At 37.3% G+C, this 25,299-nt stretch overlaps 1 protein-coding gene across 1 annotated transcript in view; it reads left to right on the top strand.

Annotated features, from left to right (window-relative positions):
* PDSS2 (decaprenyl diphosphate synthase subunit 2) overlaps window positions 1-25,299 on the top strand; it is a 259,758-nt gene that overhangs the window by 99,623 nt on the left and 134,836 nt on the right. Inside the window, exon 2 of the mRNA XM_047761927.1 lies at window positions 9,803-9,937. Within this exon, the coding sequence (XP_047617883.1) occupies window positions 9,803-9,937 (135 nt within the window). The remainder of the gene's footprint in view (window positions 1-9,802; window positions 9,938-25,299) is intronic.

The following is a 25,299-nucleotide window of genomic DNA, read 5'->3' as shown; positions in this document are numbered from 1 at the left end:
CCTCAGGCCCTAAAATTGTTTCAAGTCTAGGACATTTTAGTCTCATGATAGATATGGCAGGAATAATACAATTTGGGTCACTTTGTCAATGGAAATTAACCTCCAGCTCTTCTGCTAATTTTATATAAAAATTGGTGACATGCAGACTATTTTTAGTTTCCCTCAAATTATAGTGCTTTAAAACAATTTTCCTGAGCATTAATGTTTTTCTTTTATAATTGAGTAATATTAGTCACTGATTTGCTAATCGTATATATATATTTTAACACCACTTCTTTGATAACATTTAAACTTTGGCCTTGTATGTAAACCTTGGAGAAATTAAAGGTGAATATGAGAACCCAGCATGGGACTCTGGGGTTCATTAAATATGAATTAAATTGTTTCCTTCAGATGAGAAACAACTATAATGTAATAAGTCATCTGCCTTCTTAAAATTCTGTTAAAGATGCAGTTATTTTTTTTCTCTAGACTTAAAGAGAGATCTATGCTCTTACACAATTTGGAAAATAAATCACCCTTAATCTGAAAATCCATGGATACCATTGTTACCATTTAGAGGCATTTTTTTTTTCCCTCTCTCTCATTCGCTCTCTCTCTCTTTTTTTTTTTTTTGGCTTTTTAGGGCTGCACCCGCAGCATATGGAGGTTCCCAGGCTAGGGGTCAAATTGGGAGTTTCAGATGCCGGTCTACACCCCAGCAACTCAGGATCCGAGCCACGTCTGCGACCTGCCACAGTTTAAGGCAACACCAGATCCTTAACCCACTGAGTGAGGCCAGGGATCAAACCTGCAACCTCATGGTTCCTAGTCAAATTCGTTTCTGCTGTTCCACAACAGGAACTCCTCTCTTTTTTTTTAACAAAATATTTTAAACACACAGAAAAATAAACGGACACTTTGTGCACTGAATACCTACATAAGGACACTCAGATTTAAACTGTTAATGCTTTAGAAAACAAACTTACTGTTCCTAAAGGGGAAAGGGGATGGAAGAGGGATAAATTAGGAGTTTGGGATTAGCAGGTACAAACTACTATATGTAAAGTGGATAAACAACAAAGTCATACTGTATAGCACAGGGAACTACATTCGGAATACTGTAGCAAACCATAATGGAAAAGAATATGAAAAAGTATATGTGTGTATACATATAATTAAGTCACTTTACTGTACACCAGAAACTAACACAACATTGTATATCAACTATACTTCAATGAAAATATAATACAGTGTCAGTGTTTGTCGTATTTATTTCTAGTTTTTATCCTTGGCCTTGTTGATTGTGTGTGTGTGTGTATGTGCATATATTAAAACATACTTGAGATCATATTATATATATAGTTTTATATTCTATCTTTAACATTTTTAGTGTTTTCCCATATCATCAAAACTTGTTTAATGCTTTGTTGCAACACTAAATTTATTCTATATATGTGCACAGATGTTCTGTTTTTAAAGTGATAATTCTATTCCTATTTAATTAATTAATTTTACATTTACTTCTAGTTCCTTTAACTTAATATATCATATACTTTACATGACTTAAAACACTGTTTTTCAAAAAACTGCAGGTTGCAACTCATAACTGGGTCACAAAATTAACTTAGGTTATGGTTAACATTTTTTAAAAAAGGATAGACAAGATCAAGATATTCCTATGATTCTTTGGCAAAAATTATGCATATTGTAGTCAGTTCTTTTGTTTCAGTTATCTGTATGTAAATTTAAAACTTTTTTTGACTTGAGGTCACAGTCTGAAGCATTATTAGGAATCATATCAGCCAACCCACGTCATGTATGTTAGATTGACTTCTGTCTTTTATGCATACATTTTCTAGATTGATTTATTAGAACTGGATACTTTAAGAGTGAGGTAATCAAATAATGACACAAACTCTATACCTCTAGGTTTTAGCACTGGAGGGTGTTCTTCCCCTGTGGGGATCTGGGCAGTGCTGTTTCTTTCCCATTCCGTTTTAGTCTGAGAGGCTTTGAGCCAACTCAAGGGTGATGATCCCTTGTGGATGATAAATTGTTTCCTTAATACTTGATTATGAATTTACCAAAAGATTGTGGTATGAATCAATGGCATACACTAAAATTCTGAACTCAAGCATAAATCTCAAAAGTTTTACCTCGTGCTCCAATTCTACCATCCTACCTCAGCTCTCCATTTGGAACTACCACTACCTTCTGTTCAGAGTGAGGCTAACCTTCTCTTATGAGCACTGATGCAGTCATGAATCCAGTCATTTCTCTTAAATGAAGAAACAAAACACTTGAACACTCCAGTGTATTGAGTTCTCTCTATTTAAAACTTAAGGAAGAGGTCCTTTGATGTGGCATAATTCTTACATACAGTAACTTTTCGACATTGCATTAAAACAAGTCTCATCATGTTTTTGAGAATGGTATTGGAGCTTTTCTCCTTTTGTAGCTGTCACTTATAAAGATTCCAGTGGTTTAGAAAGAGGGACTCAAGACTTCAGAGCTGAATGGCTGAAAGTAGCAAATGAATAACAGGAGAGATGAGGAAAGTTGGGAATAGTAATAGGTCTATTTGGGAAAGATGTATAAGGTATTTATTCTCTCATCTTACATTTTTTGAGACCTATTTTGTATCAGTTACTCTGCTGGGTGCAGGACATCCGAAGATGACTAAGCCTGGAGCCCTCAAGGTTCTCAGAACCTTGTGAGGAGTACCAGAGAACAAATAATTAAATAACAGGGCCATAAATGCTCCTGGGCTTTGGAGTCCAAAATTTTGGCACTTATATTACTGGTTGACCAGTGTAAGTGGTAATTATTTATTTAACTTTTTAAAGCCATCTTGCTAATTTTCCTCATCTATAAAGAGATGTTTCAGTTACTTTGCGTGGTTTTTGTAAGAATCAGAGTGTACAAATGTTATACAGCACATGCCTGGCATTATGGTAGGTTGTAGCTCTTGTTGTCTGTATTGTTCTTGTTATCATCTTTATGATATAGTCAGCATATTAAAACCAAACTAGAAGTATATAAAAAGTACCATAAAAGCCCATGTGAGAGGCAACTGGCCCCAGTTTCTGTACATGGCCTGGCATAGTTCTTTGTTTCCGTTGTGCATATACATTCACTCTTCTTTCTGGGTGTCCGTGGGGACCCCTTTTATTTGTTTGTAGACAAACTGTGTACCTTCATGTGAGTCACCCATCCTTTCTCAGTCTCCTACAAACAGAAGGATTCCCCAAGATTCCCTTTCTCTCCCCATACCTTCCCTTTCCGTCTTCCTTTCCTCTTTTTTTCTCTTTTCTCCCCTCAAAAACTCATCCATCAATTCCTGCTGCTTCAGCCATCACCTCTATGAAGATGCTTCCCAAATGTATACCCACAGCATTTCCAGCTGCCTGCGGGGCATCTCCATCTGGAAGTCCTTCTTGCATTCAAAGTTAACCTGTCCAAAACTGAACTCATTAATTCCCCATTAACACCCCTTTTCTTTCCAGTCCTTGCTAATGTTAGTTAGCAGCATCACCTCCAGCAAACAGGTTTGAATCTTAAATTCAGCCCTTGTCTTTCCTGTGCTTACCGATCCCTTCTTGATGTCTCCCTCATGCAGTCAGTTGGCCAGACTAGCCTGATCCACATCCATGCTGCTGCCATCATTCAGCTTTTCTTTTGCATACCTGCTGCCACTACCCTAATTTAGGCCCTCATTATCTCCCACCTGGAATATTGGAAGAAGCTACTCCTAACTAATCTTCCCTCTCCTTTCCCCTGCACCCAACACACTATTGCCAGAACAACAATATTAGGCCCAGAGCAACAGTTTTAGTCTTTAGTTCTAATCACATTGCTCCCTTGTTGACAAACCGTCCATGCCTTCAGATTGCCTGCAGAATAAGGTCCCAACCCTAATCCCTACTTTCAAGGTGCTTCACTCTTTAGACCGTGTTCTGGGCTTGTCCATCTTCACACATTGCCCAAATGGGTAGCCCAACAGCTCCAGAACCTATTCCCTATTCTTTCACCTGCTTATCATTCTATACACCCTGTTATTTTCTCCTAAAATACCCTTCTTTCCAGTAATGCCATCCCAGTCCTACCTGCATACTCTGCTCTGGAAAATTTGACCATCTTTAAGGCTCAGTCTGAATGCTATCTTTACTGTGAGAGAGCATTCTTCTAAAACGAAGCAATTTTCTTTCTTCCTTTGTGTACTGATAGCTTTCTGTTACTCTACTATCTTTATTAAGTGTTCCTTATATTATTCAATTTAACCATTTTTTCAACAAATAATTTTAGCTCTTTTGTTAAACTTCTTATTTCTCTGCATATCTCTTAGTATCTTTGTTGAAGAAATGGAATTTGAGAGACTATGAAAAGATGCCATCAATGTGATTTGAGGCTTTGAAATACTTACAGGATTGGGTTAAGAAGAAAACCTGCTTGATAGTTGTGAAAAGATATGATGGTGCAGTGAGATCTGCAGTTAGCCATAGAAACCTTAATGTGAGAAGGCTATGGAGCTAGGTTGCATGAAGTTTACCAGTTCAGTCCTTATTTCCATGAAATCGTAAAGCTATTAGAATATTAGTGTTAACTGTTGATCTGTTGTAGCTCTAGGACAGAATTTTGAAGGAGGCCAAGTTCCCCCCCCCCCAAAAAATTCAACTTTTAGGCTTTTCAGAATGATATTATTTAAAATTAGTGATATATCCGTATTAGCTAATTTTCCAAAACTATATAGTATATGATATCTATTTAAATTGAATTGGAAAAAATAATAAATAAAATAAAAAATTGTATTGAAATATTATTTTAGATTTAGAACATGACTAGTTTGTCCACCAAGCTACTCCCATATTTCTCAGTAACTACTGCAAAAGCCTCCTAACTAGTCTTATATCTACTTTGACTCCCTGCCCACACATCCCCAAGTCACTTTTCCACACTGATGATAGAAGATTTTTTTTTTTGTATGTTTTTAAAATATATCTGATTACCTTGCCAGGGACTCTTTGGATAAAGAGCTAACCTCTAATCATGATCTATTTGACCTGTGTAGTCTAGTCCCTGTCTGTCTCTAGCCTCATCTCATACAGTGTTCTTAACCCTGAATATGCCTGTTCTTGTGCTATGGGAAAAACAAACACTCCCCTTGCCTCTTCTCTTCTCACAGCTCTCTTTTACATCTCTTCTTCCTTTGGATGTCAACTTAGGCATCCTTTCCTAAGGAAGCTTCTGGCTTTCCTGGCTAGGTTATTTCCCAGTTATAAGCTTTCACAACACCACTACTCTTTATCCTTTGTGATGTTTATTACCATTGTAATTTTACATTTATTTGTTGCTTTTGTTATTACCAGTCTTTTCCATTAGGTTATAAGCTTCACAAGCTCCGTGCCTGGTTTTGCTCACCATGGCATCTGTGCCAAGCACAGTGCCTGATGTATGGAAGGTGTTCAGTCTATGCTGAATGAATGATTGAGGGTTTTATATATATATCAAAGATTGTGCCCAATTTTATACTTACACATATTGTAGAATATTAGGTAATTAAATGTAGTAAAATCAGATCATAAAGAATCACAGAGAAGAAAAAAATCTCAGGTGTCAGATAGTCCAGGCTTCCCTCTCATATGTTACATCAGAAGCTGTGCAGTTTCTAGAACACGTTTATTCATAAGAGATTCATTCAGCATTAGCAGAGGCTGCTCTCTTTTTCACCATGTTGAGCCAGAATTCGCCAGCTACATTTTCTATATATTAGGGTTAGTCTCTAAAGTTACCAGGTCTAGCTCCTATCCATACAAGCAGACAGCTATCATGTCCTCCTCTAGCTTTAACTCTCCCAACCCTTCTTCACTCAGATACTGTGTTCCTGCCATACTGAATCAGGAAACAGCTGTGTCCTCCTCGCCTCCAAACCTTCACTCATACTGTCTCTTCTCTGGAACATATTTTTCACTTTCTCTTCCTGCTTCAGCTCCCCTGACGACTTCCTCCTCATTCTTTAGGTCTCGGGGCGGGGGGGGGGGTCTCTTTCTTTCACACCTGCCCCCTGCTTATGTTAGTTACCCTCTGTACTCTCACAGGCCTTGTTCATCTCATAAGGTAGGAGAATATTTAACAGTAAAACAACACATTGTATTGTTATTTTTTTTTTTTTGTCTTTTTAGGGCTGCACCCGTGGCATATGGAGGTTCCCAGGCTAGGGGTCTAATCGGAGATACAGCTGCCAGCCTACACCACAGCCACAGTGGGATCCGAGCCACATCTGCGACCTACACCACAGCTCACAGCAATGCCGGATCCTTAACCCGCTGAGCAAGGCCAGGGATCAAACCTGCAATCTCAGGGTTCCTAGTCAGATTCATTCCGCTGCACCATGACAGGAACTCCCTTATTGTTATTTTTAATCCAGCTCACTGGTGCTCATCATTGTGCCCTCCACTCCACTCTCTATTTAGCACTGTGCCTGACATGTAGTAAGCATTTACTACATTTTTGACTGCATAAATTTGAGAACATCAATTTTACTATTCTCCAACCTAGCGCATTCATAGATTTTTTTCAGCCAAGCATGTGGCAGTGTGTGATTTCACTATCTTCTGGTTATGCTCTAGCTTGTCAATATTCCTTCTTAAGAGAGGCACTCAGAATAAATCATAGTGTTCCAGGTGAAGTATGACCTGGGACTATATGAAACATATCTTTGCAAGTTTAGTATCCTAGGGATTTTTTTTTTTTTTTTTTAATGCTCTGGAGCAAAATCTCTTATTCTCTTTTTGTTGTATGCTAATTTTTGAGCTGTGGATGTTATCAGTTTATCTTAGTACTGTTTTTTTAAGAGTGTTAATGAAGTGAGTTTAAAGGAGTTGTGTTTTGAAAACATTTAATTTACTCAAGTTGCTAATCTATCTCTGGGTTGTTAAACTATTGTCTTACATGAAAATTGATAGTTAGTAGGTGTGCTTTTGTGACTGCTCTCCTGCTTTCTGTCAACCAGTCCACTGCAGTTTCTTTTCCTAGTGTTTTCAGTAATGCATTCCGAAAGTGTCAAGTGTTTCAGTGATAGGTGATATTTGGGGGTCATGGTGGGAGGAATTCCTTAACTTTTGTTATTTTGGGAGGTAGAAAGGAAATAATATTCAATAGGAGATTATGTAGTGGGGAAGACTTTAAGAGATAGAAGGAGGAACAGCAAAAGAGAATGTGAGTAGAGAAAAAATAGTGGCAAAAAAGTAAGAAGGCGAGTTCCCATTGTGGCTCAGTGGTTAACGAATCCGACTAGGAACCATGAGGTTGAGGGTTCAATCCCTGGCCTCGCTCAGTGGGTTAAGGATCTGGCGTTGCTGTGAGCTGTGGTGTGGGTCACAGACGCAGCTTGGATCCTGTGTTGCTGTGACTGTGGCGTAGGCCGGTGGCTACAGCTTCGATTCGACCCCTAGCCTGGGAACCTCCATATGCCAAGGGAGTGGCCCTAGAAAAGGCAAAAAAAAAAGTAAGAAGGCAAGAGAATGTAGTTTTCTGATCGCCTTATCCCCTACCATGTGCTTCCTGCAGTGTTAAACTTTACTTATATTGTCTCTTCTATGCAGTAACTACTGCACAGAGAGTAGATGCTGTTATTAGCCTCATTTTACAGAAGTGATAGTCTGAGTCATGTGGCTAATAAGTGGCAGAAGGATTTTTTAAAACCTAGTTCCAGAGTGGTCAGTATTTAGCAAATAGTTTCTACGTGAGATGAAGCAGATGGAGAGTCACGATAGCATAGTGAGTAAGCATGTATGTAGACTCTAGAGCCAGATGGCCTGGGTTCAAATCCTGGCTCTGTATAAGGCTAAACGCCTGCTAGCTCTGGTACCCTTGGCAAGGTGCTTGATCTCTCTGTGTGCCTCATTCTCCTCATCTGTAAAATCAAGATATTTGTGGTACCATCCTCAATAGAGTTGAGAATTAATTTAATTAATATATAGTAAATTCTTAGAACTGTTCCTGGCATATATAAAATCATTTATAAGGATTGATTGTTGCCACTGCTGCTGTTGTATTTTTATTGTTTTATTGTTGTTGTTGTTGTGTGTGTGTGTGTCCTATGAAAGGTCCCATCTCTGAGAAGTTTGAGGAAAGTGTTGTCAGAACTGTTGCCACGGGCTGTTTCATCAGCCTCACTTGTTCAGACGTCTCAAGGTTCACATCTTAAGAGTTCTTATGATCATGTCCTTCATTCCTAACCAGGCTCAAACCCCAAGATAGACAGCCAGACAGACACACACGCACACACGCACGCATACACACACACACACTGTCTCACCTGCCTCTCTTCCCCTTCTAGAATTAGGAGCCAGTTCAGGCCTTTTCTCTTTAATATTATTATGCAAGAAAGGAAGAATAAAGATTTACCTTAGGTAATACTTGAATAAGGATCTAGTGGCATAAGTTAAAATCTGCAATTCAAAGCAAAAAATTTAGAAAGAACTCCTATTTCACATTTTCTCCTTCCAAAATAAGGTGCTTCCCAGCCTCCCTATAGTTCAGCTCTATAGGATATAAGTAGATTGGTACATGATAATAAAGAACTTTGGCCATTTCTGATAATCACTTGTTTCTACTATGTTATAGCTTAATTACCTTAAATTAGTTTCCTTTTCCTAGGAAATTATAACTTTTTTGTAAAAATCACCAACCCCTCTAACTTGCTAAAGATCACTTACCAAATTAAGGGGAAAATATAGGTAGAGAAAGAGCTATAACTGTTATTTTGCAGAGAACCTGAAGATCTGTCTTACTTTGAAACTAATGAAAGTATGAAGGGGTCCTTTAAAAAATTCATTTGGAAGTATGAGGGACGAAAATTTTTCTTAAGCAATGAACTAACTCATTAATTTTGGTTATGTTAACTTCACCTAAGGAAGTCTTAATAATTCAATGATATATTATAAACTTTTTAATGTTTTCGCATTCAAGAATTATATTTGTATTTTATGCATCTCTTTGATTAGTGCTTATGAACATTGTACTAAATATTAATTTATCATAATATATTACCCATAGGTTTTTTTTTCTTTTTTTAATGCCATTTAATTCTTGTATGACAATCATTTGCAATACTTAAATTAAAAAACCCAAAAATGTATTCCTGGAACATATTCCTAACCTTAGTTTTAGTAGGAATTATAAAAATTCAGTCCTCATAGCAAAACAATTTGTATTGTTTGTTAAAGCCTAATGTTGTCTAGAATGATAATTCTTTGCATAAATAGAAGGCAAGATATTTTCCCATGTGTTTATTTCCATTTCGCTTCTCAAAATAAATTAAGTCATTTGGATGTGGTTTATTCCTTCCATTCTCTGAGGTGCTTTTCTACCTATGAAGACAAAAGTCATCTTTTACCACTTCCCCTTACCGCCATCATCGCCATATAATACCACTTATTTCTAAGCCATACAATTGGTATTTCACTTGCTATCCACTCTCACAAAACAGTTAAAAACTGGGTTCCTCTCATTATCAGAGCAAGTGCATAAAATTGTATGGTAGGATATGGATAGAGGGAAAGCCTGGAAAGAGGAGGAAGCCAAATTGTTAGGTCTCACAATTTTGAGAATGTCACTTTCAAAACCAGCCCTGGGTTTCTCCAGCTGTTTCCTGAGCTCACTGCTTCCTCCTATTAACTCTTCCCTCAGTCCTGTTTCTTTCTAGCAAGTCCCATTGTCTGATTTTAGAAGCACAAGTGTATTTGAAGCAAATCTCTAACTTGATCTGACTGATTTTGTTAGGGTGTATTAATCCTCTTTTTTCTTTATTTGTTGACAGGGGCCTTGTACATGACAGCCAGCATAACCTCCAGTTGAGGGGCTTGGTGGTGCTACTTATTTCTAAGGCAGCTGGGCCCAGCAGCGTGAATGCTTCTTGTCAGAACTATGACATGGTCAGTGGGATCTATTCATGGTAAGAAGAAATTAGTCTTCTGACATTGCTGTCTAAATTGTGTTTTCTTATGGTGGTCAGTAGAAATCACTGTTTAGTGCTTTGTGATTTTCTGGTTCAAAGGTTAAAATATTTTGTAAAGTTAAAACATGGATTTTTATTGTTTTAACAATGGTCTTGGCTGGTTTGCATGTAACTTTGGTAAATTTTCTCACACATTTGTGTTAAATTTCTACTTGAGCATTTAAAATTTCCTGTTCAGCTCTCCTCCTGCCCCATCATGGTATTATTGTATCTCTGTAGTGTCCTCTATGTCATTTAGTCCAGGATTCATGATTTTTAAACCTACTTAGCATGATAATTTAGTTGTATATATAATGATGCAACTACCATTTTAGGAGTTGTAGTCTATGTCAGTGCTGTATCATTTATTTTATTTTGCTTATTTTTATGGTGAAGAGGTTTTACTAAAGTGACTGGAATAAGAAACTTTTACATCTCACACATTTAGATTAAAAAATAATAAACCTATTAAAAAATAGATTATTACTATTCGGGTTACAAATGACCCCTTCCCTAGCCGGGATAATTTTGTAAGCCTTTTACCATTTATCCATATAAGTGTCTTCACTAGAAGGGATATCTTAGGATCGTTTTTAGTTCCTTCACTCTGAAATAATTTATATTTGTTTAGTGCTTTGTAGGTTACTGATCATTTTAATAATAGTTATCCCATTTGATCCTTACAGTAATTCCATAGTCAAGAATTGTCATTATACTTCTTTTACACTTGAGAAAACTGAGATCCAAAAATCTTAAGATTTTTTTCAAGGTGACATGACTGGCAAATGAGGAAAGATAAGGCTCTAACTACAGTTCTCTTGCCTCCAAATCTCATGTGTTGGTTTTTTTTTTTTTTGCTTTTTTAGAGCCACACCTACAGTATATGGAGGTTCCCACGCCAGGGGTCTAATCGGAGCTACAGCTGCCAGCCTACGCCAGAGCCACAGCAACATGGAATCTGAGCTGCGTCTGCAACCTATACCACAGCTCAAGGCAATGCTGGATCGTTAACCCACTGAGCGAGGCCAGGGATTGAACCCACAACCTCATGGTTCCTAATCAGATTCGATTCGGCTGTGCCACGACAGGAACTCCATCACGTGTTTTCTTCTTGATTTCATTTTGCTTTCCTAGTCTAATTCAAAGAATTTATTTCACTTGTAGATTAGACTAGCCATTAAATTAGTATACCAAAAAAGGTCTTCTAAGTAGCTCTTGGAAAACTTCTGAGTGGAAAACAATTTAGTAGATCTTTAATACATCTATATCCTTCCCCTAACCTGTTTGAATTAGAGCTCAAAACTTTACCTTATGAATTTTACGAATTAGAAAAGCTCTTGGCTGAGTTTAGTTGAAATAGAGAAAATACATAGACATCTACAATAAATAGCAATAAACTGTTAGTCCCTGGAGAGGAAATGGACCTCACATCACCTTGTATCCCATGCATCTCTGTTTCCTGTTTGGAACTCCATTGAATTTATAGTCTACCTTCGTTAACCATTGTATTGGTCAGTTATCTGCTCTTTGTGTTTGGGTAACCATACATATCTCTAATGAATGCCAGCTGTGGATTACTATCACTAATCCAAAAATAACACTTGGAAAGTACTATTCCCCATGTAACAGGTGTGCAATAAATATTTATTGCATAAGTGAATCATTCCTATTTTATAGGAAAAGAAACAAATACTGAGATTAAGACTTGTCTAAAATCCCCTAGGTAGAAAGTGACAGAGTTGGGATTTAAATCTAAAGTGTATACTCTTTCAGAATCCCCTTGTGGCTCAGCCAGTTCAGTATCTGGCATTGTCACTGTAGTAGCTCTGGTCACTGCTATGGCATGGGTTTGATTCCTGGCCCAAGAACTTCCACATGCCACAGGCATGGCAAAAAAAATAAAAATAAAATATATACCCCTTCTACTATGCAACTCTTATCTGTATGTACAGTAGTACACTGTGACATGATTTCATGTTTCCAATTTCCTATCTAGCCTCCAAGAAATAGCTGAATCACCTTCTGATCCTTCATAGGAATATAATGCACTTGGTAGATGGTTGTTGTAATATGAGTCATGGTAAAAGAACTTTGCAAAAGACCAGGTGGTGCATTATGAATATAAATTTTTCCAAATGGCATAAATTGGTTTCATACCTAAATTTATGGAATCCACAATTACATCTAGGGAATAAACCTGGTATGTGGTTCCAGGCTGTTTTTCTGTAGTCAAACTTTATCTGGCAAGTCATAGGTGGTGCTTGGGTGTTCTACACACTTGTTGATGTGAAAATGTAATTTGACATAGTACAATGAGAAACCATTCATTTGTTTCTCTAGTTCTGAAGTCGTTTATTGGCCCCTGCTTCCTTAATTGTTCAAGTGTACTTTTGCTGGAGGCTTGTATCTATAATGCCACAGTGAATTATTTAACATTTGAGGGAAGTAGTGATTTGGAAGCTTTTTAGTTCACCTCCAAACTACTGGGATTTACGTTGTTGGTGTTTTTCTCTCATAAACTTGATTTTGATGCCAGATAATGGGGCCTGAGAAATTACACAAGTGAACAAATGTTAGTTAGGTGACCTCTTTTGTTTGGCCTAAGAATATAACTGACAGATATATCTTGTGGCTGTGTCTTGTGATCTTATCACATAATGGCCAAGAGAAGCACTGGCCATTTAAAAAATGTATTAACTACATTTTTTTTTTTGTCTTTTTAGGGCTGCACCTGTGGCACATGGAGGTTCCCAGGCTAGGGGTCTAATTTTAGCTGTAGCCGCCAGCCTACGCCAGAGCCACAGCAACACAGGATTCAAGCCGCATCTGCGGCCTACACCACAGCTCACGGCAACGCTGGGTCCTTAACCCACTGAACGAGGCCAGGGATTGAACCTGCAACCTCATGGTTACTAGTCAGGCTTGTTAACCACTAAGCCATGACAGGAACTCCTAACTACATTTTTTAAAACAGACAAGTGAGTTACATTAATAAAAATGCACTATAAACATCTACCATAACTTGTTGCCAGCAAAGCCATGGGCTTTAGTCCTTTATTGGAGTTCCTGTTGTGGCTTAGCAGGTTAAGGACCTCACATAGTGTCCGTGAGGATGTGGGTTCAATCCCTGGCCTCATTCAATGGGTTAAGGATCCAGCATTGCTGCAGGCTACAGTGTAGGTCACAGATGCAGCTCAGATCCAGCATTGCCATGGCTGTGGTAATAGGCTGGCAGCTGCAGCTCGGATTTAACCCCTAGCCTGGGAGCCTCCATACGCCACAGGTGCAGCTATGTAAAGAAAAGCAAAACTTTAGGTTTATTCTGCCAACCCTGACTTTAAAAATTGGTTACAAAGGTGACCACGCAAAATGGTATTACTAAATTTACAAGGATCCCTAGCCACAACTGAGAAAATAGGTTTACAGCTTATTATTATTATTATTATTATTATTTCTTTTTTAGTGCAAGGCATATGGAGGTTCCCAGGCAAGGGGTTGAATTAGAGCTATAGCTGCTGACCTACACCACAGCCACACAGCTTATTCTGTTAATGATAGGATATTTTTATTTTGTGTACAAAAGATAGATCACTATAATATATAACTACATAGTATTACAAAGTATAGACTTCTCTAGTGTAACGTGATTATTAAGTTTAAAGAAATGCAGGTGAATTTTGTGACTAATGGTTCGGTTTTCTCAGTTGGCTTAGGAAGAACTAATTCAAATATTTCTCATCTCACTAGCAGTTATAACCAACCCCAGATTTTCACTCTACTTCATTCCCTGAAACTTCTCAGCACCTCTTGTTAACTGTGTTAGAAGAGATTGAAACAAGGTTGCCAATAAATTTTCTTTTCTTCTTGAGTATTTAGCCAAACTATATTTCCCAGCCTTCCTTTGTAATTGGCTGGGCCATGTGAATGAAATCTAGCCAATAAAAATTTCCATTTCTTGACTATAAAAATCTTACATCTGCAGTACTCCTTAAGCAGGTGATCTTATTCAAGATGAAATATGCCTACACTCCTTGGAGGAGAGCCACCTGTCCATCAGGAACATCCATATAGACTTGAAGTATGAGAGAAAAAAATCTATTTGTTCAACCACTTACACTTTAGGGTTTATCTGTTAGTAACAATGGCCTCTTAATAATTAATATGCCTTTACTGTTTGTCACACAGTTACCTCAGTGAATTTGGTAATCCTTAATTACTCCCATTCTTTTACCTTCCCTTCCATCTCTGGCCTTGCTCAGTGAGTTAAGGATCCGGCGTTGCCATGAGCTGTGGTGTAGGTTGCAGACACGGTTCGGATTCCTCTCTGCTGTGGCTCTGGCGTAGGCCGACAGCTATAGCTCCGATTGGACCCCTAGCCTGGGAACTTCCATATGCCACGGGATCGGCCTAGAAAAAGAAAAAAAAAAAAAAAAAGAGGTCATTGAATGGGCCCTAATTCAATGGCCCCTTATTTTAAAAGGGGAGAGAATTGGACACAAACATGGCCATACAGGGAGAACACCCTGTGAACATGAAGATGGTCATCTTTAAGTCAAGGAGAGAGGCCTGGGACAGGTTCTTCCCTTACAGCCCTAGCCAGCTAATATGTTACAGAATATTGATGAGGAGATGGTATAAAAAAGAAAAGTTGAAGTCAGAATGTGAAGGGCTTAAGGAATTAGAGCTATATCCTGGGAAAACAGTGGGGAACTATCCAAGAGGCAGCAGAATAGACATGGAGTCTGAAAACAGACTATTATCTTCTAGCTGGGCCTCAGATTTTAGCTCTCACATTCCAGAGAATGATTTTAATAATCGAATGAATAGAGTAATGCATAACAATCTGTGTCTTTTCTTATTCAGAGCTATTATAAAGAACTTTAAGCAAAGGAGTCACCTTAATATCTCTGTGCTATAGAATGCAATTAGCTGAGAAGATAACCCAGAGAGTTGAGGTCCAAGAGGTAGACAGCACCAGCCAAGGAGTTATTGACATAGTCTAGGTGATTGCTGAAAGGGGAAACAGACCTGGAGAGGGGAAAGAGCCTCTACCCAAAGCAAGAGGTTAGCATTTGGCTGAGGCAGACTCAAACCCTTTGGATCCTTTGATCTCATGCCATTTTCTACCAGCATTTCCCAATCCGTGCTTCATTTAGGATGAAGGCTTTACTATGTAGTCAGTAGGACAGAAGATCCTATAGTCAAATAAATTTGAGCATGCAAGTTCAACAGAGTTAAAAAGATTTCTTGGGGTTCCCATCGTGGCGCAGTGGAAACGAATCCAACTAAGAACCATGAGGTTGCAGGTTCGATCCCTGGCCTCATTCAGTGGGTTAAAGATCCAGCATTGCCATGAGCTGTGGTGTAGGTCGCAGACACGGCTTGGATCCGACATTGCTGTGGCTCTGGTGTAGGCCATCTGCTATAGCTCCGATTAGACCCCTAGCCCGGGAAACTCCATATGCTGCGGGTGTGGCCCTAAAAAGACAAAAGACAAAAAAAAATTTTCTTCATTTCAGGGTTCTCAAGAATTGCTAGATGTATATAGCCTGCATCATGAATCTTTAACAAAGATACTGTTTTCCAGTTATTTGACTACAAAACCCTTTAACCTCTGTCAGCAGTACCTCTTGTGGAATGCTGCAAAACAGTTTAGTAAACATTATTCTGTTAGGGTGCCTAGTGAATCCTAAAAGGGACTCTGTGAGGTAGAAATAACAGTTCACCAGTGAGAAAACTGAGACTCAGGTAAAGTAGCTTTCTGAGATTCTACATTAAGAAATATATCACTTTGGAGTTCCCGTCATGGCACAGTGGTTAACGAATCTGACTAGGAACTATGAGGTTGTGGGTTCGATCCCTGGCCTTGCTCAGTGGGTTAAGGATCTGGCATTGCCGTGAGCTGTGGTGTAGGTTGCAGACACGGCTTGAATCCTGTGTTGCCGTGGCTCTGGCATAGGCCAGCAGCTATGGCTCTGCTTCGACCCCTAGCCTGGGAACCTCCATATGCCGCGGGTGCGGCCCAAGAAATGGCAAGAAGACCAAAAAAAAGGAAAAAAAGAAATATATCATTTTGTTTATAAATTGCCTCAGTTTAAATCCTTGTTCCATCACTTATTCACTTATTTGCTCTGTGACTATAGACAAGTTAGGTCACTTCTCTGTGCCTCACAGGTTTGTTGAGTCATTTAAAGAAGGTAATATGAACAAAACACTTAGAATAGTACCTTTTACTTATATCGTGCTTAACAAGTGTTGTCTCACTGTTATTCGAGACCCCTTCTGCTGCTTTATGTCCTTTATCAGATTTCTCACTTCTTCAGGGCAGGCACTTAGCTTTGTGCCTCAATGTCTCACCAGTGCCTTGGCCATAGTATTCATTTAAATCTTTGTCTGGGATTTCCTATCGTGGCTTAGCGGAAACGAATCTGACTAGCATCCATGAGGAGCAGGTTCAAACCCTGACCTCGCTCAGTGGGTTAAGGATCCAGCGTTGACATCAGCTGTGGTGTAGGTGGCAGACATGGCTCAGATCTGACATTCCTATGGCTGTGGCGTAGGCCAGGGGCTACAGCTCTGATTCTTCCCCTAGCCTGGGAACCTCCATGTGCCACAGGCATGGCCCTAAAAAGACCAAAAAAAACTTTGGATGACTGAATCTTCTATATACATAACTGTTTTAGAGCAAAATCACATTTGAATCACATGTTTTACAGTGTGTGCCTTTTAGTTTAACATGGAGTGTAACTTAACAGTCACTGTACCTTATTACGTCTTTTGCAACCTCTAATACAGGATGTAATCAGACACTAAAGCACTCTTTTTGGAACTGTCTTAATTTTTAACTTAGTTATCATGTAAAACAATATATAATGTGACATTTAAAGAATGAAAAGTGTTAGTGAAATATCACAAAATAATAAAAACAACACAATAAAAAAGTATTGCCCAATATCTATTGAAAGAATTGTGTGTGTATATGTATGTATATGAATATATGACTAGGTCACTTTACTGTACAGCAGAAATTGACAGAACAGTGTAAATCAACTATAATAGAAAAAATAAAAACCTAAAAATATACACATAAAATTTTTTTTAAAATATCAAAAGTTCATTCTATTTCTTCAGTGTTTCAATCTATTCCTTTTTACTACATTTATTTACTCCTGTTATGTGCAGCTTCCATTCTGGTATCTATATGGCTTGAAGTTTTAACTTAATTTCTCCACTTAATTTCCTCTGGGCAGCACAGAGAGGAGAATGAGCTGTTGCTGGGGGACCAGTTCAGCAATAGTGTTCCCACTGCCATCAGAGTCCTAGCAGAGCAGCCTGGCTGACTGGATTGCCAAGGCACTCCTGTCATTTTGAGGCATAACCACCAAATTAATCTGCTGTATCCTGGGGTACCATTATAGATAGGCTGCTACCTTCTTCTTGCCGACCCTGCTCTGCCTCTAATTGGTTTGCTAGAGCTAAAGTCAGTGATAAGTAGAACATGCAAGAATGAAAAACTGTTAAATGCATCAGGGGTAAAGTGATGCTATTTTTGCCTTTTAGATGGTCTGTTGGCCAGGATACATGCTGGTACCAGGACATTTTAAAGCATGTCAAGTCTATTTGTAAAACAAGTACTTTTATTTTATTACTTATTTCTGAGTGGCAGGTGAGCTGATTAAGTAAGAATAAAACTATGAACTGATTATTTTCTGTGTTTTTTTTTTTTTGTAGTGCTGATAAAAGATGGTGTGCTCTATGTGCCATTAAACATAGTTCAGATGATCTGTTTTCTTCATATTACTCCAGCATTCAACATATACCTAGCACATAGATGGCGGTCAGTGACTATTTGATTATGACTGAATAATAATGATGACCATTAATATTATTGCTGTTATTATTTAATCTTGAAGCAAGAAAGACCTTCCTAAGAGGTCTCAACACTCTGGACCTATGAACAAAAAGATTAGGACCTTTGACTTCATAAAAAAAAATTCTTCAATGGAAAAAAATTCCCATAAAGTTAAAAGATAAGTGCCAAAATTACAAAAATATTTGCAAAATACATGACAAAGCATTGAGTTTTAATAAATAAATCAGTTAAAGATCTTATAAATCAGAAGAAAATAGTACAACACAAACATTGTCAAAAGACATAAACAGGCTGTTTAGTGAAGAAGACTCATTCATAAATGGTTAATAAACAAAAGGAAAGGGCAAATTAAAACAAAATTATAGTTTTCTCCTGTCAGATTGCCAAAGATTAAAAAGTTTGATAGGTAGGGTTTGTGAGAAAGAAGGCACTTGAATGTTTTGTTAGTAGGGATGTTAATAGGTATAGTTGCTTAGTGAGCACTTTGTTAATAGCTATAACCTTTCTTTTGATCAGCTACCCTTAAATCAGCTACCCTTTGATTTAGCAAAATTGTGTACTGATATATTAGCGTAAGTGCTCAAAGATATGTGCATAAGAGTACTCTTTGTAGTATACTTTGCAACAACAACAACAACAAAAAAGAAAATAAGCAAAATGTCTACCAAAAGGGCAAATGTCATGATATTGATGCAGGGGTGTATCAAATAACCATTTAAAACAATTAAGGATATCTGTATGTGTCAACCTGGAAAGAGCTCGAAAAACATGTAAGAAAAGCAAGACTCAGAAACATGTTATATTTTCTTCCAACTAGGGCTTGAGTCGATGGGCGATGGATTTTTATAGGCATGGAAAATATCTCAAAGGAGACACAAAAGGCTGTTAATAGTGGTCTTTTCTGGGGAGGGCAAATATTGGGGGAAACGGGATGAGAGGCCGTGTTCATTTTATGTTCACGTCAGTGGTCTTGAGTTATTCTTAATGTATGTACATTTCACTTATGCATTTCTTTAAAAACTTAAACTTTTTTTTTTTTTTTTTGGTCTTTTTGCTATTTCTTGGGCCGCTCCCGCGGCATATGGAGGTTCCCAGGCTAGGGGTCTAATCAGAGCTGTAGCCGACGGCCTACGCCAGAGCCACAGCAACACGGAATCCGAGCCACATCCGCAACCTACACCACAGCTCATGGCAACGCCGGATCGTTAACCCACTGAACCCGCAACCTCATGGTTCCTAGTCGGATTCGTTAACCACTGCGCCACGACGGGAACTCCTAAAAACTTAAACATTTTTGTTGAATGAAGGTCGTTAGCTTAGAGATTTTATCCTGCTATTAAAATGAGGGCCTTAGAGTCCCTGAGCTGACTCGAATTTTTATCTTTTGCCTTCTTTGACAGAATCAAATATCCTGTGAAAATGCATAAACTCTAGATGTTTTTAAATAAAGAAAGCAGAAGTGAAGCAAAATGATATCTTTTGATTAACTTTCTTCAGTTTACCATCCATGTTATAATGGACACCATCAATTTCTTGGTAATGCTGCTAATTCTTTTCCAACTCTGTGTATTTTTCAATTGATTGAGGTTAAAATAATGATTAAGGTTAAACATGCTAAGGTAGTTGTAGGCGTAAAGAAATAATCAGAAAAAAAAGCATTATAAACATAACTATAAGTTAAATCTAGAAAACATCTCATAATCAAACTACTGATCTTAATATTACTTTCTCAAAAAAAAAAAAAAACCATTACTTTCTCCTCTAAGTAAAAATTAGTCAGGCTTGGTGTGCTCTTAGAAGAGGTGGTGGTAGGATATTTAGAAGCCTATGTGAAATCTTAAATTAGGAGAAGTGGAGATTATAAAAGGCCATGAAAGAAGCAAGTTGGGGTTTTTTAAATAAATCTTTAAATTTAGGGAATTGGACTTGGTCTCAGCTGCAAACATTATAGTTCATAATTTATCATTTTAATGTGGTACTAATTAGCTTCTGATGACTTCTAGGTATAGTAACAACAGGCTGTGACTATCAGTCCTCACCTTCAGACTAAGTATTAGAATTTGTCTAGCACTTTAAAATGCCAAACAAAATCAAGAAACCATATTTCCCTTAGGGATTAACCAAATCAAAAAACCATCAGAAGAAATGGGACTTAAGTAGGAACCTGGTTTTGGGGGGAGGGGTTGTTGTTGTTTGTTTGTTTTTTGCTTTTTAGGGCCATAGTTGCAGCACATGGAAGTTCCCAGCCTAGGGGTCTAATCAGAGCTACAGCTGCTGGCCTGTGCCACAGCCACAGCAACACTGGATCCGAGCTGTGTCTGCGACCCATACCACAGCTCACGGTAACGCCAGATCCTTAACCCACTGAACCAGGGTTCACGCCCACAGCCTCATGGTTCCTAGTTGGATTCATTTCCACTGAGCCACAACGGAACTCCAGGAACATGTTGATCATATTATTTATTTATGGATCAATTATGTTAATGTGAAATAATTAATATTAAAATGCATAGCGTTTAAAAGTTACGGCTATTATTATTACTTTTTAAGATGTCATGTGTATGCATATACAAAAGAGTGGAAGAAACCTCACCCACCTGATACTAGTAGTAGTTGGAGGAGATGAGGAGAAGGAAAGGTTTTGGAGCAGGTGTAGTCAAAAGGGAACTTTATTTGTAATATTTCATTTATTTAATAAAGAAAATCTATTCGTATTTTGTATTATTAAAATTATCTTGCAAATTAAAAGGAAGTTATATTTCATAGGTTATATTTTATAAGAAAGCAATAAAAGTCTATTTAAGAAATGTATCTTTTTATGCTATAAGAACCTTGAAAATGAGGAGTGCTTTATTGACAGTGATTTAAATGATTATGCTGAATAATTGAATTTAGAGTAGGCTTTTGAAGATAATTTCCTAAAGATAACTCAGCTCCTTTTCAGAGAGATCTCAAGAGATGAAAGCATGTACAGTTTGACTGCATATTCCTATTGATTGTATTCCATTTACAACAATAAAAATAACCCCCAGATACAAATCTAGCAATATTACTAATTCATTACAACCAGTACTTATTTTCTTCATTAACTTTTTGTTATTTTCAGCTTACACAGCATGCACAAATGCAGCAATTATATGTTGAGTAAGAAAGGGGAAGGCTCTTTATGTTCAATGTACTGTACATCAGAAGTCTTTACTTCATCAAAGCTGTTGGAAAAACACAAAATAAGAACAGCCTCTTACAAAACAAGTGTAATTAACTACAAAAAGTAGGTGGGCTCAGCTACTAATCTACTCAGCTGAGAATTAATCGTATATAAATATCTTAATATAGATTAGCCTGCCTAACTATATCACAACAGAAAACAAGCTGCGTAAATTGTTTTGTCAATGGTGAAAAAGTTTAAATCTTTTCCTTCAAGAAGGACCAATAAGAAGCCACAGTCAAAGGCATTGTCCAGTGTCTAATTCTCACTTTTAAACTGTGCTTAATTCTTAACATTCATTATAATAAAATGTTAGTTCCATGTGGTAGAAGAATTGCAGTCATTTAAAATGTTTAATGACAGAGTTTGCTTAATAGCTTCAAGCCTTAATGCTTATCTTTTGAGCCCAAACTCAAAATGCCCCCAATGGTAAACAGTGTGGTATAAAAGAGACATGAGTAAAGAGCCAGAGATCTGGGTTCTTGACTTAAATGTATAACTGATTAGTTATTTGATCTTAAGCAAGTCACTAATGCTGTGTGATTAGTCATCTATAAAATAGATAGGACTACAATGGACTTCCAGTCGGAGAGCTTAACAGCTACACATCCAGTCCAACATAGCATGTCCCGAGCACCTACTCTCTGCAAGGCACATGGCTGAGCATTGAGGGAAAAGCCACTATTAATAAGAAGTAGTCTTTGACCTCCAGTGACAAGGCAAGGAAACAACTTATGCATCTAGTAGTCTTCTGCCACTATTGATGCAATTTCATTTCTAGAACTCTGTTTCTGGAACTTAACTTCTAAAGCTATAATCATATTCCACAATCCACCTAGCATTTAGGTATGTTCCAGGAAAAGCTCTGGCTCAAGAAAGCCAGAACCAAGAGGGATTGTTTTGGGAATTTTTAGAACACTTAACACATCATTTTTTTTTTTTTTGGTTTAATTTTTTTTCTTCATTATAGCTGGTTTACAGAGTTCTGTCAATTTTCTAGTGTATAGCATGGTGACCCAGTTACACATATATGTACAGATTCTTTTTTTCTCACATTATCATGCACCATCATAACAGACTAGATATAGTTCCCAGTGCTTTGCAGCAGGATCTCATTGCTTGTCCATTCCAAAGGCAATAGTCTGCATCTGTTAACCACAAGCTTCCAATCCATCCCACTCCCTCCCCTTCCCCCTTGGCAACCACAAGTCTATTCTCCAAGTCCATGATTTTCTTTTCTGTGGAAAGGTTCATTTGTGCTATATATTAGATACCAGATGTAAGTGATATCATATGGTATTTGTCTTTCTCTTGCTGACTGACCTCACTTCGTATGAGAGTCTCTAGTTCCATCCATGTTGCTGCAAATGGCATTGTTTTCTTCCTTTTTATGGCTGAGTAGTATTCCATTGTATATATATATATATATATACCATATGTTCTTAATCCAATCATCTTTCGATGGACATTTAGGTTGTTTCCATGTCTTGGCTATTGTGAATAGTGCTGCAATGAACATGTGGGTGCATGTTAACACATCATTTTATAACGACTGATTTATGTGCATTTTTTCCCACTAGATAGTGCCTTCTAGAGGTCAGGGCCTGTGTTTTAGCCATCTTCCAACTCAGCACCTCTTCTACCACTGAGCCTTTATTACATTTTGTACCTTCTTATCTTTTTGTAGTAATTTTTATACCTACCTTATCTCTCCACTAGATTTGTTCAATCACTCATTGATTCATTCACTCATCCATTCATTCATTCATTTATTCAACAAACATTTGTTGAGCACCTGCTGTGTGCAAAGCTGACTATGTTAAATATAGAAAAGTAGTTATTACTATAGCTAACACACAGAAATTTTCTATATGTCTTGTACTGTTCCTTGAGCTTTATATATGTTAATTCATTTAATGCTTACAATATTGGTTAATAAAATAAATTAACTTTTCTTGGAAAACAGAGAAATTTAAAAGCATGACCAAGTTGATAGTGTAAATAAGTGGCAGAGTTGGGATTCAAACCCCATTTGACCATGGAATTCATTTTCTTTCCATTACTGTAGACAGTCTCTGGATTAGAATGCCCTGAATATACAGTTGCCCCTTGGGATCCTCAGGGACTTGGTTCCAGGAGCCCCCACAGATACCAAAATCAAGTCTTTATGTAAAATGATATAGTACAATGCACAAGTCCCTTATGTACAGTATATATATCATATCTACTATACTATATAGTAGATATATAATATAGTAAAGTGGTGTGTATATATATATATATATATATATAGTATAATGCTCAAGTCCCTTATATAATATAGTGTGTATATGTATATATATATATATATATATATATATATATATATATTGTGTGTGTGTGTGTGTGTGTGTGTATATAATATAGTAAAATGTGGTATAGGAAAATAGTCAAGTCCCTTATATAAAATGGTAGAGTACAATAAAGATTGTTGGCCCTCTGTATCCATGGGTTTCTCATTTACTGATTCAGCCACAGTTGATTGAATCTATGGATGCGAGCCCAAGGATACAGAGGACAAACTGTACTCTTTTTCATCTTGACATCCTCAACACTAAGCACAGATCTTGAAGATTGAATTACATAGTGTATAGAAACCAGGTTATAGACTTTTTCCTTTGGTCTTTAAAGCCCACGCACTTGGTGAGCACTCAGGTGTTCCATGAATTATTGTTGATTTATTCAGACCTTTTGTTTAGAGGTTGAATGTGGATCATGGTAGTGTTCTATACAATTTAAAAATAAAAACATTTATGTTTGCAAGCCATACCTCTTTTACTACAGTTTCCATTCTTCTTTATCTCTTGGGAATACAGATACTTGTATATTTTCTTTGCTATAAAAACCATTTTTTAAAATAGACTTGTTCCCCAGATAGATGTTCTGTCTAATGGGCTTTCCATAGACAAAAAAACAAAGTGTATTTCATTTGTCATTAGTCCTGAAATGCTCAGTGCTACAAATTTTGGTGTTGAAATCATTATATTCATCCTCATTGGAGACACTTTCAAAGAAATACTTGAATAATTATGCACCTAGAAGATTTGCTGCTGTCCATGGGTAATTTACATCCTGCAGTAGTATGGAGCTCCTATTACTCTACTATAATTGCAATAAATAGCTTACATATTCATTGCAAATAATGATGTAATGGGTTTTTAGAGGCTATGCATAGAGAACCAACAAACTGAGACGCAAAACAAGTTTCCACCCCTTCTTTCTAAAGCTGTAGTTAATCACTTGAATCCTTTCCAATACAGTAGAAAAGCTGGCAGACTTTTCTTTGCAGCAGGCTATGTAAAAATGTTTATAATTTACAGCTTATTATGCCATGCAAACGACTGTGTTCTCAGTGAAGGAGAGTGAGAAAATACGGCTGTGAAATTACTTAACTCCCTTTTGTTAGTTTTCTGGCAACAGTAGAAGGACACTGTGCACTTAAAATGTATCTCTGTATTTAATTTTATATCATTCAATAAAGAACTTTAGAAACTAGAATTTACCTTTTATTTCTTTTTGTAGAGTCCAGAGCAATTTTAATTTAACAAAACAATAAGCTGAAAAATCAGAGTTGTCAGGGAATGTAAATAGAATAGTACTAAATTATTAGAGTTCAATTTATGGCTTCAATTTTGCAAAACCTGTTTTTGACACACCTGCAGTGTTTAATAGGCATCTTGTTATTATTCAAAGGTGCCTTAGGCAAATTTTGTTTTATATTGTCTATAGCACTTTGGCTGGAAGTTAACTTTCCTCAGGAATATTTAGAAGGGTCGGCAAGGTAACTTGGATCTCTCTGTAATCTACCCATTCTAGGTCTTTCCTTAGCATTTTCTAAATTTATTGGTTTCACTCTTAGATTCATAAAGCCCCTAAAGTCAGGTACCACATAGTCTTTTGTGGTGGCCAGTCTCTCTGTGCCTGGTACACTACTGTAAGTTTATAATCAATAAATATGCCCCAGACCGTGACCTTCATTTTGATGGGAAAATAGCTGCTCTGTGAAGGACTAGGGCTCGCTTTTAGGTTCTGTCCTTATACATGGGCCTTCAGTGAAGGAACTTCCCTAGAGAAAGAAGTAAAAACACGGTGTTTAAAATTATGCAGCCTTTTTCCTTCTAATTCTTCAGCTCTTTAGAGAGGACGAACTTTCTGTTTAGCTTACATTTCCCTGATGGCAAGAGAGAAAAAAATTACATT

Source organism: Phacochoerus africanus, chromosome 2, assembly GCF_016906955.1.
Source record: "Phacochoerus africanus isolate WHEZ1 chromosome 2, ROS_Pafr_v1, whole genome shotgun sequence".
Taxonomy (NCBI): Eukaryota; Metazoa; Chordata; class Mammalia; order Artiodactyla; family Suidae; genus Phacochoerus; species Phacochoerus africanus.
This window is presented reverse-complemented; position numbering and strand designations above follow the sequence as displayed.